We start from the raw sequence: 16,691 nt of genomic DNA on the forward strand, positions 1-16,691 counted from the left end.
GGATGGGAGGGTAAGTCCATGGAGTTCTCTGGAACTTGGCTTTTTCTTTCTGCTCTGCCACACATGGCATGTGGTTTCTATCTGTCAGGTCTGCTGCCTAGTCCATCACACGTGTTCTAGGCAGCGGAAAGAAGAAGAGGGATAAAGGGATGTTCTACAGCTGTCTCCTTTTAAGAAAAAGCCCTAACCTATAACTTCCACTAAAATCAGTAGCCAGCACTTCATCACAGGCCAGGAAATATAGTCTCTCAGTTGGACATATTGCCACCTGAATAAAATTGGGTTCTGTTCTAAGGAAGAAGGGGAAATAGTTATTGCGTGGGTATAACTCCCAACACAAAAAGACTGCCCCTAGTCACAAACACCAAGGAGGCTGGCATCCAGGGAGAAAGGTTTAAACAGATGTGCGGCAGGATGAGAGTTATATTCTAGAAACATCTCTCTGGTGGGTGGAGAGGAGAAAGTATACAGAGGAAGCATTTTGGGAGGTGTGGGCTGGAGCCAGGGCAGAGAGATACTCCCCTAGCCCCCACTGACTGCCACCTCTCCCCCTCCCCAGCCATCCCCTCTGCACCCCAGGCCGTGATCTCCAGTGTCAATGAGACCTCAGTCATGCTGGAGTGGACCCCGCCCCGCGACACGGGAGGCCGCGAGGATCTCGTCTACAACATCATCTGTAAGAGCTGCGGCTCCGGCCGGGGTGCCTGCACCCGCTGCGGGGATAACGTGCAGTACGCCCCCCGCCAGCTGGGCCTGACCGAGCCCCGCATTTACATCAGTGACCTGCTGGCCCACACCCAATACACCTTCGAGATCCAGGCTGTGAACGGCGTCACTGACCAGAGCCCCTTCTCACCTCAGTTCGCCTCTGTGAACATCACCACCAACCAGGCAGGTAAGCACTTCCCAGGCGGGCTCCGGGAGCAGCGCCACGCCACGCCGTGCCAAATGGGTACCCAGCCAGCCCTCGTTAAAGACGCCCTCCCATCTGCGGCTTCCTCTTTTCAAAGGCTGTGTGTGTGATCCGGCCGCCGGGGAGAGTGTTACCATTGTAGGTGTGTTTATAATTGCTGTCACTTGTTGAACGTGCTGCATGACGGAGGGTGAAAGTGGAGCTGCTGTAACAAAATGGCCTGACACTGGGGGCCTAAAGAACATGGAAGTGCATTCCTCTCTCACATAGGGCCCAGGGGTGAGCAGTCCAGGTTAGCAGGGTCGCTCTGACCCACCCTCCAGGTGGGCTCCTTCCATCTTGTCTCACCGCCCTCCGTGGTCCAAGTGGAGTCGCAGGCATGCATGGCTGTGTCCTAGCCACAGGGAGGGCAGGCGAGAGAAGACCCCGGGCAGTGATCATGGTCTAAGCAAAGAAGGCCAAGGTGGCCCCCATCACTTCTGTGCACCGGAGGGAACTTGGTCCTGTGGTGTCACCAAACCACGAAGGAGCTGGGAAGCATAACCTCTCCCGGCCTAACTTAAACCCACCACGTGGGAGGGGGAGAGACAGGCTCCGTGAACACCTAGCAGTTTCCACAGGTGCTTTCTTTGAACTTTCAGCCCGCTCCAGTCTAGCTCCACCAGAACTCCTCTGCCTATGGTCCCCTTTAGTCATCCTTTCTGGGACCCCAGGTCACCCTCCATTTCCACCCTGCTTTCTGTCACAGCAAATAAAAAGTTGCCACCCAATGCAGTCTCACCTCCACCCCCTCGTCCAGTCCACTTAGGGGTCCGGCCCCTTGTCTCCTCCGAGACCACTGTCCTCAGGGTCACCTGAGGTCTCCTTGTGGCCAGGTCCAGGAGATGATTGTGGCCTCACCCCCCAACCAAGGACCATGTGAGATTTGCAAGAACCTTATGGTGGTACCTGTGGGCAGAAAACTCTGTGGTTGGCACTGTGAACATGCCCCCCCAGTTATTCACACAACAGTCCTTGCCAAGCGTGCTGTGAGCGGGATCTGGGCCCTGTCCAAGGAGGAGCCAAGGGAGGCCGGGCTACAGGAAAGAAAGGGAGCAGGCTGTCCAGCCCACACAGGTCCCGGAAGGCTTGCTATAGGAGGCAAGATTAAAGGCCCAGCAGAAATCTGGAGGGAGTGATAGAAAGAAATGGAATTCAGGAGGCAAGGAGGGCGCGCACAGGACACAGAAGGGGAGAGGGCAACCAGGTGGACCCGGCTGAGGGGTGCATTCCACACTTGACCTCGCTGCATCCCCCTGGCCTCCTTGAGTAGGAGGCATCTGTGTCCCCATTTTACAGATGGTGCGCAGAAAAGCAGTCACAAAGCAGGAAGGATAAGAGGCAGGGATTCACTAGGTCTAACAGGCTGCAGTGCTTGGACTAAATCCATGGTATGTCCAAGGGCCCTTGAGTGTGACTGTGGGTCTGAGTGTGTGTGTGAGTGAGTATATTTGGAGACTGTATGGGTTTGTCCTGTTGTTTGGGTGACTGTGTTTCTGACTGCATGTGACCTCGTCTTACTGACACATGCGTTCGTGAGCGCAAGATTGTAGGTCTGAATGCGGTCTGCCTGTCTGTGTGTTTGTGTCTGAGGAGTATGGTTTTGTTTGTGAGTGTTTGTGGCATTGCTGTGGCTGAGAGGGCATGTGTCTGAGCGTGTCCTGCAGCTCTTGCAGATGCCATGGGTGCATTTAAGTCCCACCCCGAGTGGAGCTGACTCGGGGTGGGCAGGCTGAGAGGCCCTCTGAAGACAGCAACTGTTGGCAGAGGCACCTAACAGATCGCAGCTGTGAGTCTCTCCAGCTTGACAAAGCCCTGAGGTAAAGAAGCCAGGCTCCCAGTGGGAGGCAAGGGGGGGAAATCCTGCAACAGGGAGAAGCTAGAATTCCCCAGAGCCCCTGAATTTCTCTCCCTGGCTTGGGAGGGAGGGGCGTGCTTCCCGGCATCCACCTGGGAGCCCCAAGGGTGGGACTGCCTGCTCCAGAAGCCTCAGCATATCAGCAGCGAGGCTGGAGTTGGGGCTATGGGATGGCACCCTCTTGTCTGGAATTGGAGGCTCCCAGAGCATAGAGATGGCACAGAGTAGAAGTGAGGGGCCTACAGAGAGGAGGTGCGAGGAGGGCCCTCAGGATTGAGGGATGGAAGCAGTGAGAAAAAGCACTGGATTAGGAACAGGGAACCTGAGTCTGAATTCCAGCTTTGCCATTTATTTGCTGGGTGATCTTAGTGTACTAATCAGTTATTGCTACCATACCACTGTGTAACAAAAGCGCCCCAAAACTCAGTGGTTCACAATGATAAACATTTATTTTTCTCACTCACTGACCCTGGTGGGTCAATCAGGGTTTAGCTACTCAGCACGGACTCCAGAACGTGGACTGCATTCGGTCTGTTCCATGTTTCCTCCTTCTCGTTGGACCAGCAGCCACCCAGGCTTATTTCTCCTGTGGTGAATGGTGGGAACACGAGTGGCCGGGCCACGCCAGGCCACGCCAACACCTGTCTGCTTGTGGTGCACTCACCATGGAAAATGAGTCCTGCCGTTACTTGACAGAGGGTGTGGGTGCATAATCCTGTCACAGAGAGGAAGAGCTAAGATACCTGACCCAGCCTATCACGCTGGTGAAAATCACTCCCCCGCTCTGGGCCTCACTTTCCTCACCAAATTGTGCATCAGAACTATATGAGAGCTTTTCAGAAGACAGGTTCTGGACTCCACCCAAAACCTGCTGAATCAGAACCCCAGGAATAAGCCGAGAATCTGCATTTTTACCAAGTGGCTCCAGTGTTTCTTACCGTCAGAGAAATTTGGGAAACTCAGATCGAAGGGAGCCTGAGCCCCTGTAAGCCCTCCAAGCCCCCCAAAAAGCCCCGCTCTCACAGATGGCCAGCCACACCATGCCCACCACACAATCCCCCTTTGCCAGATGAGGAAATGGAAGCCTGGAGAAATAGAGTCCTTTATGCTAAGTCCCACTACTAAGTGGCCTCAACTAGGATTTAACCCAGGATCATGTGACTCCAAGTCTACACTGGAGAAGACACGGTTCCTGTCCTTGCAGATTCATGTCCTGGTTGGGAAGATGAGGCATGGACAGTCTACATATAAGGTGGCATGCGTGAGGGCCCTAGGAGGGGTCAGGGAGGTGAGGGAGATCACAGGCAGGAGAAATCATTTCTTCCTGGGGAATAGGAGAAAGGCATGCCATGGAAGACTTCTGGGAAGAGGAAGCATTTGAGCTTGATTTTGAAGAATGAAGAAGCTTCTAACAAGCAGAGATGGAACCATGCAGGGGGGGAGGTGTCCCGGGAAAGGGAGGTACAGGAAGCAGGCCAGTGGGAGAGTTCTTTCTTTTCCTCCTAAGCAGCAGACTCCTGTGCCACAGGGTCTTTGCACATGCTGTTCCCTCTGCCTGGAATGCTCCCCCCACCCCCAACCTTTCTTCAGACCTGAATTCATCTTCATTGACCTCCTTGACGTGATCACATGCCCCAGCACCATGGCCCTCAAGTTCCCTTGGTTGAGTTTTTGCCTTGTCTTCCATAATTTCTTTCCTGTCCATCACCACTCAGTGTACGCGGCGGGTCTGCTTTTCCTCACCATGGTTTTCCCGGCACCTAGACAGGAGCGCACCACAGTGAATACTCAGTGGACATTTGCAGCAGAGCTCAGAGAGGCGTGGAGGGAGGGAGGGGTGGAGAAGTACAATAAAGCTGGAAAACAAGACTGGGGACTTGATTTCCAGACAAATGCATCCAGCAGTAGGTTTAATCAGACCCTAAAATTCAATATGTAAATATCTAGCTCATTGCCTTAAAAGGAAAAAAATACTTCTTTGGGGCAAATGATTGGGCCTTGCTTGCAATCCCCTGGCATTCACCGGGGTCTGAGCTGTCTTCTGACTTCATGAAGCCTTCATACCATCTTTGAACCCTACCCCGCCATTCCAGACCGACTTTCTGCCCCATGTTCATGAGTCTTCGCAAGGGACCCCTGAGGAAGGAGGCCTTTGGAGAGGTCAGACAGATTCCCAGGCTCACTCAGCTGGAAAGTGGCAGACCCAGAATTCAGCCTGGCTGTCCAGGGTCTGTGTCCCTTAACACAAGCAAACAAGACCAGAAAGGGACAGGAGAGGACGAGCCTCAGGGAGGGGATCCGAGGAGATTCTCTGAGGAGGTGGCATGTAAGCTGAGATCCGAATGAGAAAGCAGAGACAGCCACGCAGACCTGGCTGTGTGCAGCACGTCAGTCATGTGGGGCTCATCCTTGGGGCTGCATCCTGTCCTTGGCTGCCCTCCAGGGCTGCATGCACACGATTCTACCCTCGGCAAGCTCTGAGCAGCTGCACCTCTGCCCGGCTCCAGAGCGCGTGGGAAGGAGTGGGAAGAGTCTGGGCTTTGGCATCAAGCCAACCAATCTGGCTTTGAATCAAGCCTGGCTGCCCACCAGCATGTAGCCGTGGACAAGTTACTTAGCCGGCATCTTCCTTGCAGGACTGCTGTGAGGCTTTGAGCTCCTGTTCAGGTGCCTCGTAGGCTGCTGGGCACAGGCAGGCTCTCAAAAAGCCACAATCATTCTACAGTCACTCTTGTCATAATAACAACCCACGTTTACCAAGTGCTTGCTATGTGCCAGACACCGTTCCAAGTCCGTAATGATGAATCTTCACAACAAAACTATGAGGTAGATCCTATTATTATCCTGTCTCTTAGGTAAGGAAAGCAAGGCATGGAGAATTAAGGGACTTGCCTGTGGTCACCAGGCAGCCAGCGACAGAGCCTAAATAATGACGTCGCTGCATACTCAGGGCTCAGTGTTGGCCGGACACAGGCCTTCTGCAGACGTCAGGCGGGCTGTGCAGATGGGCCTGTCCATACCACAGCCTGGCCAGAGGAAGGCAGCCTTTGGGGCCACTTGCACCAAACAGGTGATTGAACGGTTAGGGAACTCCCCTGTTGTCCTGTGCTAGTGGGTCATGGGGGAGAAGAGGTATCAGTCCTGGGCTTGGCTCACTTGGCCCTCATCCAGCACAGCCCTTCCCAATCTGTGTGGACAGGCCCTACCAGGAGACCTCACTTCTCTGAGCCTCAATGTCCTTGCCATCAAAATGGGCACTTATTTATCATTTCGGCTTCCGGGTTGGCCACGAAGCACCTAGGACAGAGTGGGTGAACAATTACATGATGGCTAGGCTTACAATGAAATCAGATGGTGTGTTAATTTCCTGTGGCTGCTGTTACAAAATCCTGCAAACTTAGCAACTTAGAATGACACACAGTTGTTACCTTACAGTTCCATAGGTCCGGAGTCCAGTCCTGATCTCATCGGACTCAAAGCAAGATGTCAGCAGGATGTATTCCTTTCTGAGGCTCTATGGGATGACCCATTTCCTGGCTCGCTTGGGTGGCAGCCGAATTCAGTTCCACGTGGTTATAAGGGGAGGTCTCCATTTCCTGTCTGACCGTCAGCTGGGAGCTGACCTCTCCGGTTCTTGCCCATGGCCCCCTGTCTCTCAGAAGCAGCAACAGGGCACCGAGCATTCCTCACACTCCAGCTCTCTTGTCTCTGACCCTCATCTGGGAAAGGGTTCCCTCTTTTAAAGACTCAAGTGATTAGATTTGGTCTACCTGGTTAATCCAGGATAATCTTCCATCTCAAGAGCCATAACCTTAATCACACCCGCAAAGTCCCTTTTGCCATGTAAGGTAACGTAGCCACAGGTGCCAGAATTAGGACGTTGACATCTTTGGGGGCCATTATTCTGCCTATCCCCTCAGCATTGGCAGGGGCCTTGCAGTTCAGCCAGTGCAAACACCTCCTTTTATAGAGGGGAAAACTGACTTCCGGAGAGGTTCCTAAGTGGCTACCCAAGATCTGCAGCAGCTCCTGGCAAAGCCTGTCTCCAGCAGTCTGGCCAGGTGACACCACTCTACACGGCTTTCTCGTGAAAAGACTTCCAACTTTCCAAAGCCCTGTCTGCCACCATGTTCTCCTCTGATCCTCCCGCCCTCCTGGGGGTCGGGCACACGGAGGCTCAGTCTCTAGAACTGGCATGAGCACGTACTCACTTACTTCTCTCCCCGGGGGCGGAGGGGATGAGAGAGAACGGGGCCAAAAAAGCCTCTGGTGAGGCCCATGCCTGGGGAAAGGAAGAGAAAGGGAGCGGGCACTTCCCTCCCTGGGCCAAGCCCTCTGAATGCATCGTCCTCTTTGATCCTCCAAGCATTCTGCAGGGAAGGCATTGCCACCCTAGAGTATCAGTTAAGACTGAATTTGGCTGCATGTAACAGGAAGAAAAATAACAGATCGCGGCTGTTTAACAATCAACCATAAAACCAAATGGCGTAAAAACAAGAAGCACTTATTTAACTCAAGAGTCTCTGGGTGGGCTGGCTGGGTCTTGGCGGGGGGCAGTCACACGGTTGCGTTCTGTTAGGGCTTTATTGCATGTTTGGGGTTGACTGCTGTCAGCTGGTTAGGAGTGGCCCTGGCTGAGACAAATGGGACAACAACTCTGCTCCGTGTGTCTGAGCCTCCAGCAGGTCGGCCTGCACGTGTTCGTTCCTGGGCAATCACGGGGAACCAAGACAGTAGGCAGGCCCATGCGGAGGGCTTTCTCAAGCCTCCACTTATATCATGTTTGCTTATATCCCATTGGCCAGAGCAAGTCACGTGGCCAAGCCCAGAGTCAGAGGCAGTAGGGACCACACAAGTTACAGGACAAAGGGTATAGATATAGGGAGGGGATTAACATAGCAAGTCTACCCTGGTGGCTTAGATAAAACTGAGGTTTGTTTTTCTTATGAGGAAAAGATATTGCAGGATAGGAGTTAGGACAGCTCATGGAGTCATCAGGGATCCAGGCTTCTCAGAACACAGCTTTCTTTTTATCCTCGTGGGCAGAAATGGCTGCAAGAGCTCCAGCTGTCACTTCCATGTCCTGGGCAGCAGAATGGAAGGAGGAGAATAAGAAGGGTAGGACTCCTCCCCGTGAAGGAAGCTTCCGAGAAATCACACACTTCAGCTTATATCATAGGCAAGCACTTCTAGCTTATAATAGGGCCACTTCTAACTGCCAGAGTTTGGGGGAAATATAATCTTATATTTGGGCACAAGGTGCCTAGGTAAGAACCAGAGTTTTGTTAGTTTGAGAGAGAAAGAGTGAATATTTGGTAGGCAGGGAGCAGTGTCTGCCACTTCTCATTTTATAGCTGAGGAACTTGGGCTCAGAGAGAGAAGTAACCTGCCTGAGGTTGCACCATCACCTGTCCGTAAGAGACCTGGGATCTGAACCCTGAATGCTGCCTCTTCTCCCCTGCACCACCACCGCCGCCTTTCAAGAGCCTCTGCTGAACATCCAGCTACTCACACTGCTCTTTGAGCGTCTCAGTGGCCCAGACATCCAGCTACACGTGGCTGACATCCCTTGACCCCTTACTCTGGGCCAAGTTCTTTATATTCAGGTCTTCATTTAACCTCCCAACATCCCTGCCATTGTCCTCATTCCACAGAGGAGGAACTGAGGCACAAAGAGTGAGGTAGATGGTCCGGGTTCTCTGATTTGAGGCTCAGGCTCTTGCCATCTTGCTAATCCAGGCGCTGGGTAGGACTGGGTTCCCTCGGGCCGCCACAGGTGTGGGATCAAGGCAGTTCAGCAGCCCACTGGAAGGTGGGTGATGAGATGTGGCCACAGCACCAAGCCCAGGGCCTGGCCTCTGCCTGCTCAAATCCCACTTGCAGATAGGGCCAGGCAATCAGAGGGAGGACAAAGCCAACCGGGTGCCAACCTGATCCTGATCCCAGCCCTGCCGCCTGTGAGCTGAGGCACTCTGGGCAAGAGACTTGATCCGACTGTCACTTTCCTCATCTGTAAAATGAAATGATTAACCCCTACTCCATCTGCTTGTGTGGCAGCCGGTAAATCTACACTGAATTAAGGGAAGAATGAACGAGCAGATGAGTAGCCAGTTGCCACCCTAGACAAGATATTTTCTCAGGTTCAAGAAAAAAAATGTATCTCTTGGACCTGTTTTGTTGTTGCTGTTGTTTTCTGGGTTTTTTGTTTTTGTTTGTGTTTTGTTCCAAAATGTGTTCCACAAACCACTGGTTCCAAAAGACATGTATATTATGTGAAAAAAGGGTTCTGAAGCCAAATGAGACGTTGACCGCCAGGTTTCTCCCCTGCAGGACTTCTCAGAGCCTTGATAAAGGGGTGCGCAGAGCGAATCCCACAAAGTGGGGTCTAGAACTCTGTGGATCTCCAACTGTCGTGGCCATAGAATACCTTTTCTTCATGGAAAGTGCCACCCCAGCACCAGTTCTCAGCTCCTCCTTTTTTCTGTCCCACACAACTCTAACTTTGATCCGACCAGAAAGAGACCAAGGCCCATTTTTGGAAGTTTTATGTGTGGAAATTCTGTTGTGAGAATTATGATCAGGTCATCCAGCACTGCAGTTGGATCACTGGGAGTTAACAGCATTGCTATGGGTTTAAGAGACAAACACTCAAACAGCTATCCTCTTATCAACCAGAAACTCTAAGAGCCCTGTCTTGGGTCAAGTATTCCTGCTGCAGACCCTGGAGAGCATGAGCACAGTAATGAACAAGTGATGTGCTATTGCAGGCTGGCTGGTCTGCAAGGTGGAGGGGAAGTCAGGGAGGGCCTCTCTGAGGAGGCAGCAGTTTAGCTGAGACCTGAATGAAGAGGAGGAGCTGGCCGTGAAAGATTTGGGGGAAGAGGATACCAAGCAGAAACACCTTGGGGCCAAGACTCTGAGAAAGGAACGACCTTGGTATGATTTGGAACAGAAAGGCAGCCAGTGTGGATGGCACTTGGGAGCCAGGGGGTGAGTGGCAGGAGGTGACAGGCGCCAGGCAGGCGGGCCTTGCAGGCCATGTGCAGCACCTGTGTTTTATCCGGGTGCAGTGGGAAGCCGCTGAGGGCTGTCAATGGTAGTGAAGATGTCAGAGAGGCAGCAGGATCTGAGAGTCCGGGGCTGGGGTTTCAGACTGCCCAGTACCCAGCGACTTCCCACTCCCTCTAAGCTCAGGGAGTCTTCTGACTGGTGAAAGAGTAAAGGCAGAGTGTAGGGGTCTCAGAGCTCAGGGCTATGGAGGCAAAGCTGAGCAGGGCCAGGGTCATAGGCTCCAGACTTCCTGCCTGTCAAAGGATCCTAGTCCCAGAAGGCCCTTAGAGACCACCTCGGTCAACCCCTTCATGCCCTGAGGGGGAAACGGAGGCACACACAGAAGTTAATGAAGGGACAGGATGCTCACCCAGGGCTCGCTGGAGGCAGCAGGGCCCCTGACCACCTGCTCCAGCCAAGCAGGCCCTGCCTGGCTGGCTGCCCCCCCCCCTTCGCCTCTCGGCCACAAGCCTCTTTTGTGCTTGCTCCCTAGGGCTCCATCTCCTTGCAGGGGTCACAGGACATCACTGACCCCATCGCCCTGCCGGCATGCCCGGCTGGTAATTGAAAATACCAGAATTCCCTGAAGACCAACTTACAGGGAAACCTGACACCCCAGGGTGGGCAGCGGGCGGCAGGAGGGATGGAAGAACATCCAGCTGTTCCCTTTTCTCTGCTGTTAATCCCCGTGGATTTCGGGAGAAAGGCCAGCTCTGCTTGGCCCCCCTTGGCCCGCCTTGATCATCTTCCCAGCAATGCCGCCTCCTTGCCACACCCAGGGACACAGGGCTTACAGGATCAGAGCCGGGTTAGCTGCCTGTAACCCAAGGCTGCCAGCTAAGCCTGCCAGGCCCAGACCCCCATGGCCGTGTGGGACCTGCCCCCACGAACAGCTGAGCCAGAGCTTCGGCCAGGGTGGGCCAGCTGGGTGGTGGGTGAGGGGAGTCAATAGGAGCCGGGTGAAGTTAGCTTTGCAGCAACAGAATGGGATCTGGACCAGAGTGTCCTCAGAACCTTCTGAGGTCCACTGCCTCGCAGACCTTCCAGGTTAGCCAGCATCAGCCACGGCCGCTGGAGGGAAAAGAACTCAAATCCCAGCTCCATTGCCTGCTAACTGGGTGGCTTTGGGCAAGGAACTTCATACCTCAGTGCCTCCCTTTCCTCATCCATAAAATGCGTATTATAATAATAACAACCCCACGGGGTTGATATAACGGTTAACTGAGTTAACTGACATGAAGTATTTGGAAAAGAACCAGGCGTAGAGTAAACAAGGAAGTGTTAGTTGTTAGCTGTGGGAGCTTTTTTCTTTTTCTTTTTGCTTTTTCTTTTTTTTTTTTTTTTGCTGGGCATCATTGGACATACAGGGATTGTCAAGATGACAAGCTTGATGACAGCTTGTGTTTTAGTGGAGGAGCAGGTTTCCATCCCTATCACTGTCCTTCCGTGGCGCTCCAGTGCCTCAGAACAGGGCAAGCTCCTAGGCCTGGAGGTCTGGCCCACCTGCTCGGCAACCTCGGCGCCTCTTGGAACCCCTTGTACCTCTGTTACAAGACTGAGCCTGAGGGCCTCAGGAACAGGCGAGGCTGAGCAGTGAGAGGGGCAACCTCAGGCAGAAGCCAGGCTGGGAGAAGCAGCATAGTGGGTAGAAAATATACTAGACTAACTGGTCTGGGCTCTGGTCCTGGCCCCATCGCCACCTGCTAGGTGACCTTGGACAAGTCATTTCCCTTCTCCAACCCTGAATCTGCTGTTCCCAGTGGGGTCCACAGGCCAGCAACATGAGCAGCAGCTGGAGCTTGTTAGAACTGCAGACGCTCAGGCCCCACCCCAGACCTGTAGAGTCACAATCTCTGGGGGCTGGTGCTCAGCAACATGGGTTTTCACAAATTTGCTTATGCCCCTCAAGATTGAAAAGTGCAGTAATCTATGGGGATGCATTCTACCACTCTTCGTCATTGTTGGAAGGTGAAATCACAAGGAACAAGGTGTAGGGAGAAATAGTGTTCCCTCTTGGACTGTGTCACGTTGGCCGAGTCCCACAATGGGGGCATCTGTGGCCCTGCACAGGTCCCTCTGCACCCTGTCGGCTCCCTGAGGTGTGTGGCCGCAACTAGGTGTTTTCCCTCTCTGCTCCCACAGCTGTCTCTGGGCACCCTGTCATGCCATCCCAAACCCTGATCTCTTGACCTCTCTTCCAGCTCCGTCGGCTGTGTCCATCATGCACCAGGTGAGCCGCACTGTGGACAGCATCACCCTGTCATGGTCCCAGCCCGACCAGCCCAATGGTGTCATCCTGGACTATGAGCTGCAGTATTATGAGAAGGTACCTAAGCATCTGGCACTCTTCCCACCCCCGCCTCCCTGATGGCCTCTCCCAGGCTGGGTCCCCAGGTCCTACTGTCCTGTAAGACGAGACACACCTGTGAAGCAGAAAGAGCACTGAGTCTTGCCTTTCCGGTCTTAGGGGATCAGGCCAGCAATCTCAGTAAAATGCAGCAGTCACAGCCCTTTCCCCAGCAAGATACCTGCATCTTGACTTTAGCTGTCCTGAAGTTCTGAAAGACCTGGATTTCTAAAAGCTGCATCTACTATGCAATAACTGGTCATTTAGCCATTCTGAAGCAGATTTGAAACTGCTCAAGAGAGTTTTTGCACAGAGTGGAGCTTCCTCCTGTGTTGCTCTGATGCCAGCTAACACACTGGTTTTCATTTGCCTGAGTGCTCTTGGTATGGAGAGAGAGTGGTTTCTCTTTGAGCTTTTCAATCAGACCCTTATGACTCCCTTCAGGAACCTCTAGGAGCCAGGGACTCAAGGTTGGAAGTCACTGGTGTAGTAGAAGGAGCATTGGACTAGGAGTAAGAAGCCGTAGGTTCAAATCCCAGCTCCGTCCATAGCCAGCTGTGTGACCTTGGGCAGATATCTTTCCTCTCTGAGCCTCAGTTTCCTCCTGTGTCAAGGGCAAATGAGACCACCTCTCTCACATGGGGGCTGTACAGGTCAAAGAGAAAAAGCAGGTATAGTGCCCAGCAGGGTGGCTGGCCCTCAGCAAAGAGTGTGCTTCCCCTTCCTCTTCCTTCTGCTCTGCCCGCCACACGGTGGACAAGGGCTACACGATGCAAGGTCCGGTGAGCTAAGCACATCTGGATGTGAGACCCGCACAGTACGGGGGACCAGCACAGAGCAGCTGGACATCAGAGGCCCAGAAAACTCTCTTTTGACTGGTGGCTTTTCTTACCTGCTCTCTGAGGCACCAAACAGCCACAGAAGCTGCAGGGGCCCCTGGAAAAGGTTTCGCTGGGCTCCCTTTCAGACTAAAGTGTAAATGACTACAGGAAGTGCTTTAGTTGAGGCCAAGCCCACTAGGAACTGCAAACTGATGAAAAGGCTAGGACTGAGAGGAAATGAGGTGGAGACAGCTCCACCTCCTGACACCCAGCCATCCCCTCCCCTTCTATTAGCTCCTGCATCACCCAAACCCTGTTGAGTCTCAGGGGTTCATCACATCCCGCTCTAGCCCCACTCACCTGGTTTATGATGGTTTCCATGCTCATCCCCTCCTCTTGGCAATGGATTCCTAGAAGCCAGGGACCACATCTGTCCCTTTCACCACATTCTCCCCAGCGCCCTGGGCCTGGCACCAAAGAGACACTTGAAAAATATTGGTTGAATGAATAAGTGATGAATCCCTTCCATGGCTTGTTCTTCAGGGGTGTAGACCTTGCCTTTTCTCTGCTGTGTCCCCAAGAGATGATGTGAATGAGGACGCATCTCTACCTTTTGCTGGGCTCTGGAGGGCCTTGAAGGAGCCGGGCATCCCAGGTGGCAGGGCCAGCTGGTGCCAGGCCCAAGAGGCCCGGGCCCTGTAGGAGCAATCGTGTCCACTTCCTCTGGCGGGGACAGCTTAGCAACTCAGAATTCAAAAAGGAAAAAAAACTAATTAAGAAGCTTTATGATTAAATGAAAGTAAAAGTATCTGTCCCCAAAGACAGAATCGGAAATGAGGAATCCCGACACAGGTCCTGCCCACGACCCATTTCCTACCGAGATGGGAGGGAGTAAGGAGGCAGTTGGAGGTGTGAACCAGGAGGCAGCTCTGCCCTACTTTCTGCTGCTGCCTGGGCATCCCCAGGCCTGTGCCAGAGGTGGAGGACCAGCATGCCTTGCAGCAGCCATAGTCGTCACCTGCTCATGTTTCATGAGTGCTCACTGTATGTTAAGCGCATCACTTCCATTATCTCATTCATTCTCTTACTGTTGATATTCACCGCCTTGGGCAGGAAGGGAAATTGAGGCACAGAGCAGTTGTGTAACTTGTTCAAAAGCACCCAGCTGCTGAGTGGCAGAGCAGGGACTTGGACCTGTGCTCTCACTCTTCATTGGCTCTCCTGCCTCCCAGCTCTCTCCCAGGGATACTTCTGGATAACCCTTAAGAGTTGGGCAGGACCAGGCTCTGATGAAGGGTTTTCAGCATAAGTGACAAGAGAGGGACAGGACTGGGATGGCTGTGAGAAGCGTGGCCCTGCATCTATCATCCCCTCCTCTCAGGGGCCAGTGCCTGGGGGCCAGTTTGGTGCCTGCCAGTGGGGAGGTGGACATTGATTCACTCAGCCTTCACTGTCACCAACTTTGGACTGGGTGCCAGGAATACCAGGAGTAACCAGACATGCCTGGAGGCCTTCCCTTCACAGTCCAGGGGAAAAGTCAGGTTCGGATACAGGTAACCATTAGGATGTGATACAAGCCACGGAAGGGTCAGCAAAGGTTCCATGGAGACACTAAGGAGGAGCCCATAATCTTGGCATAAGTGAGAGGAAGTCATTCAGATGACATTTGAGCTGATCCTTGAAAGAAGCTAGGAGTTCACCAGACAGACAAATGATGAGAGCAGGGGCAATCCAAGTGGCAAGAACAGCATGTGCAAAGGCCCTGGGGCAGGAATGTGCAGGCTGCACTCAGAACAGAGAAGGCGAGTGTGGCAAGAGACATAAACAAGGGAGAGGTCAGTCGAGGTAGAGTTTGGAGAGGGAGGCAGGGCCAATTGAGGTGGGCCTTCTAGGCCTTTGGAGTCTGGATTCAATTTCAAGTACCATTGGAAGCCATCAGAAGGTTTGGAATGATGTGATCTGACTCAGATTACTTTAAGATTCCTGTGCCTTGCTTTGTGGAGAATAGACTACAAGAGGGTCCCGGGAACACAGGTAGACCCTGTACAGGGTTCTCATGGGACACCCAGTGAGAAAATGTTGGTAGCCTGGAGTTGGAGAGTTGGCAGCAGAGATGGTGAGAAACTGACAGATTCAGACAATTATTTTGAAACTCAAAGGACCAGGGAAGTGTGATGGTCAACTCCCGGTAGATGGTGGTGTCTTTTCCTGGGATAGATATGGGTTTGTGATTTGCAGGTGTAGGTATGGTGCTTGCCAGGAGTGGGGAGGTGTAGCCAAGAACAGACAGGAGACTGTGCAGAGGAAGAATAGGGTAGAAGGACAGGATCCAAGAGAATGGCAAGATTTAAGGAGAAAGAAACAGGAGTCGGTCCAAGTGTCAGAGGAGATGCCGGCAGAGGGGTAGCCAGAGAACCAGGAGCAGTTTTTGTCCTTGACCTCTCGGGGCAGGCTCTGACATCCCAGCCACCTCCTTCTACCTTCCTGAGTCAGCCCCGCCTTCAGGGAGGTGAGACTTATTTCTGACAAGTCCACAGCCCACTCTTCCCTAATACTTCAGAATCCTCCTGGTGTCTGCAATTGATTCCTTTAATGAATGCTCTAGGTCTCCCCAAGCAGGGAAGTTAGGTGCTGAGCCCTGCAGCCCCGTGTGGGCCCCACCCCCACCTCCTTTCCTACTTTTCCTCTTCCTCTTTAGAAAGGGCTCATTTGGAGCAGCCTCTCCTTTTGGCCTCTCCCCAGCTTTGCGGGGATTTCCCAGCCTGCCTGGAGCCCGGAGCTGACAAGCACTTTGCTGGAAGTCTTCTAGAGGCTGCTGATGAATGGTGTCAGCTAGACACGGCTAGCCTTTGCCACCGGTTCCAGCATCCCAGAGGAGGTGGCCTCCTTTGGCAGCTGCCCCAAAGCACGGGTTCATGTTCCCTTTGGCTCCCAAGAGCTCAAAAAGAAGAGTCACTTTGTGAGGCCACCTGTGGTGGTTAGGCCCTTGTAGGCCCCATCGATTTATATACCTATTCAACAGAAATTTCTACTTGGCAGACGTGAAGGGAGCTTCATGTAGGAGCAAAAGTTGGGCGAGGAGGGGGGTGAATGAAAGTCCAGACTGCTTTCCGGGTATTGCCCAGTGTACATGGAGCAGTATCTACATGGGGAAGTTTCTTCGCTCATTCATTCACTTGTGCATTCATTAATCCATGTAATGAACGTTGCCAATGATCACAACAATGGCAATAACCAACACTTACTAGAATTGTGCTAGACTATGTTAAAAGCTTTACCCATTATTTGCTGTTGAATCTCTACAACCACTGTGCATGGCACATAGTGGTGTTATCTCATTTTAGAGATGAGAAAACTGAGGCTCATAAGTCTTAAGCAATGCGCCCACTGTCTCGCTGGTCCTTAGTCTGTGATTCTCTGGGTAAGGACTCAAACTAAGGATTAGTGGAATTCATACTAAATTTCTTCCTCTAACCCCTTGGTGCTTAATCCTTATTCACATAAGGGTACTCTTGGTGGGGGCGCAGGGGGAAGTTGATGGCTGTAGATCAGCTCCTTTGTGCCAGGGACTAACTGATCAAATTTTATTTTCACAACCCTGAGTGGTTGGAATTTATGGTTTCATTTTCTGGAATAGAAAACAGGGCTCAAGGAAATGAAGGG

The 16,691-nt window shown here is 52.7% G+C and overlaps 1 protein-coding gene across 3 annotated transcripts in view; it reads left to right on the top strand.

Moving 5' to 3' along the window:
• EPHB2 (EPH receptor B2) overlaps positions 1–16,691 on the top strand; it is a 164,051-nt gene that overhangs the window by 129,968 nt on the left and 17,392 nt on the right. For all 3 annotated transcript variants that reach the window (XM_090268759.1, XM_090268760.1, XM_090268758.1), the window contains exons 5-6: positions 560–895; positions 12,062–12,186. In XM_090268759.1, coding sequence (XP_090124885.1) covers positions 560–895; positions 12,062–12,186 — 461 coding nt within the window. The remainder of the gene's footprint in view (positions 1–559; positions 896–12,061; positions 12,187–16,691) is intronic.

Source organism: Furipterus horrens, unplaced genomic scaffold, assembly GCF_987537825.1.
Source record: "Furipterus horrens unplaced genomic scaffold, mFurHor1.1.pri manual_scaffold_3, whole genome shotgun sequence".
NCBI classification, from domain to species: Eukaryota; Metazoa; Chordata; class Mammalia; order Chiroptera; family Furipteridae; genus Furipterus; species Furipterus horrens.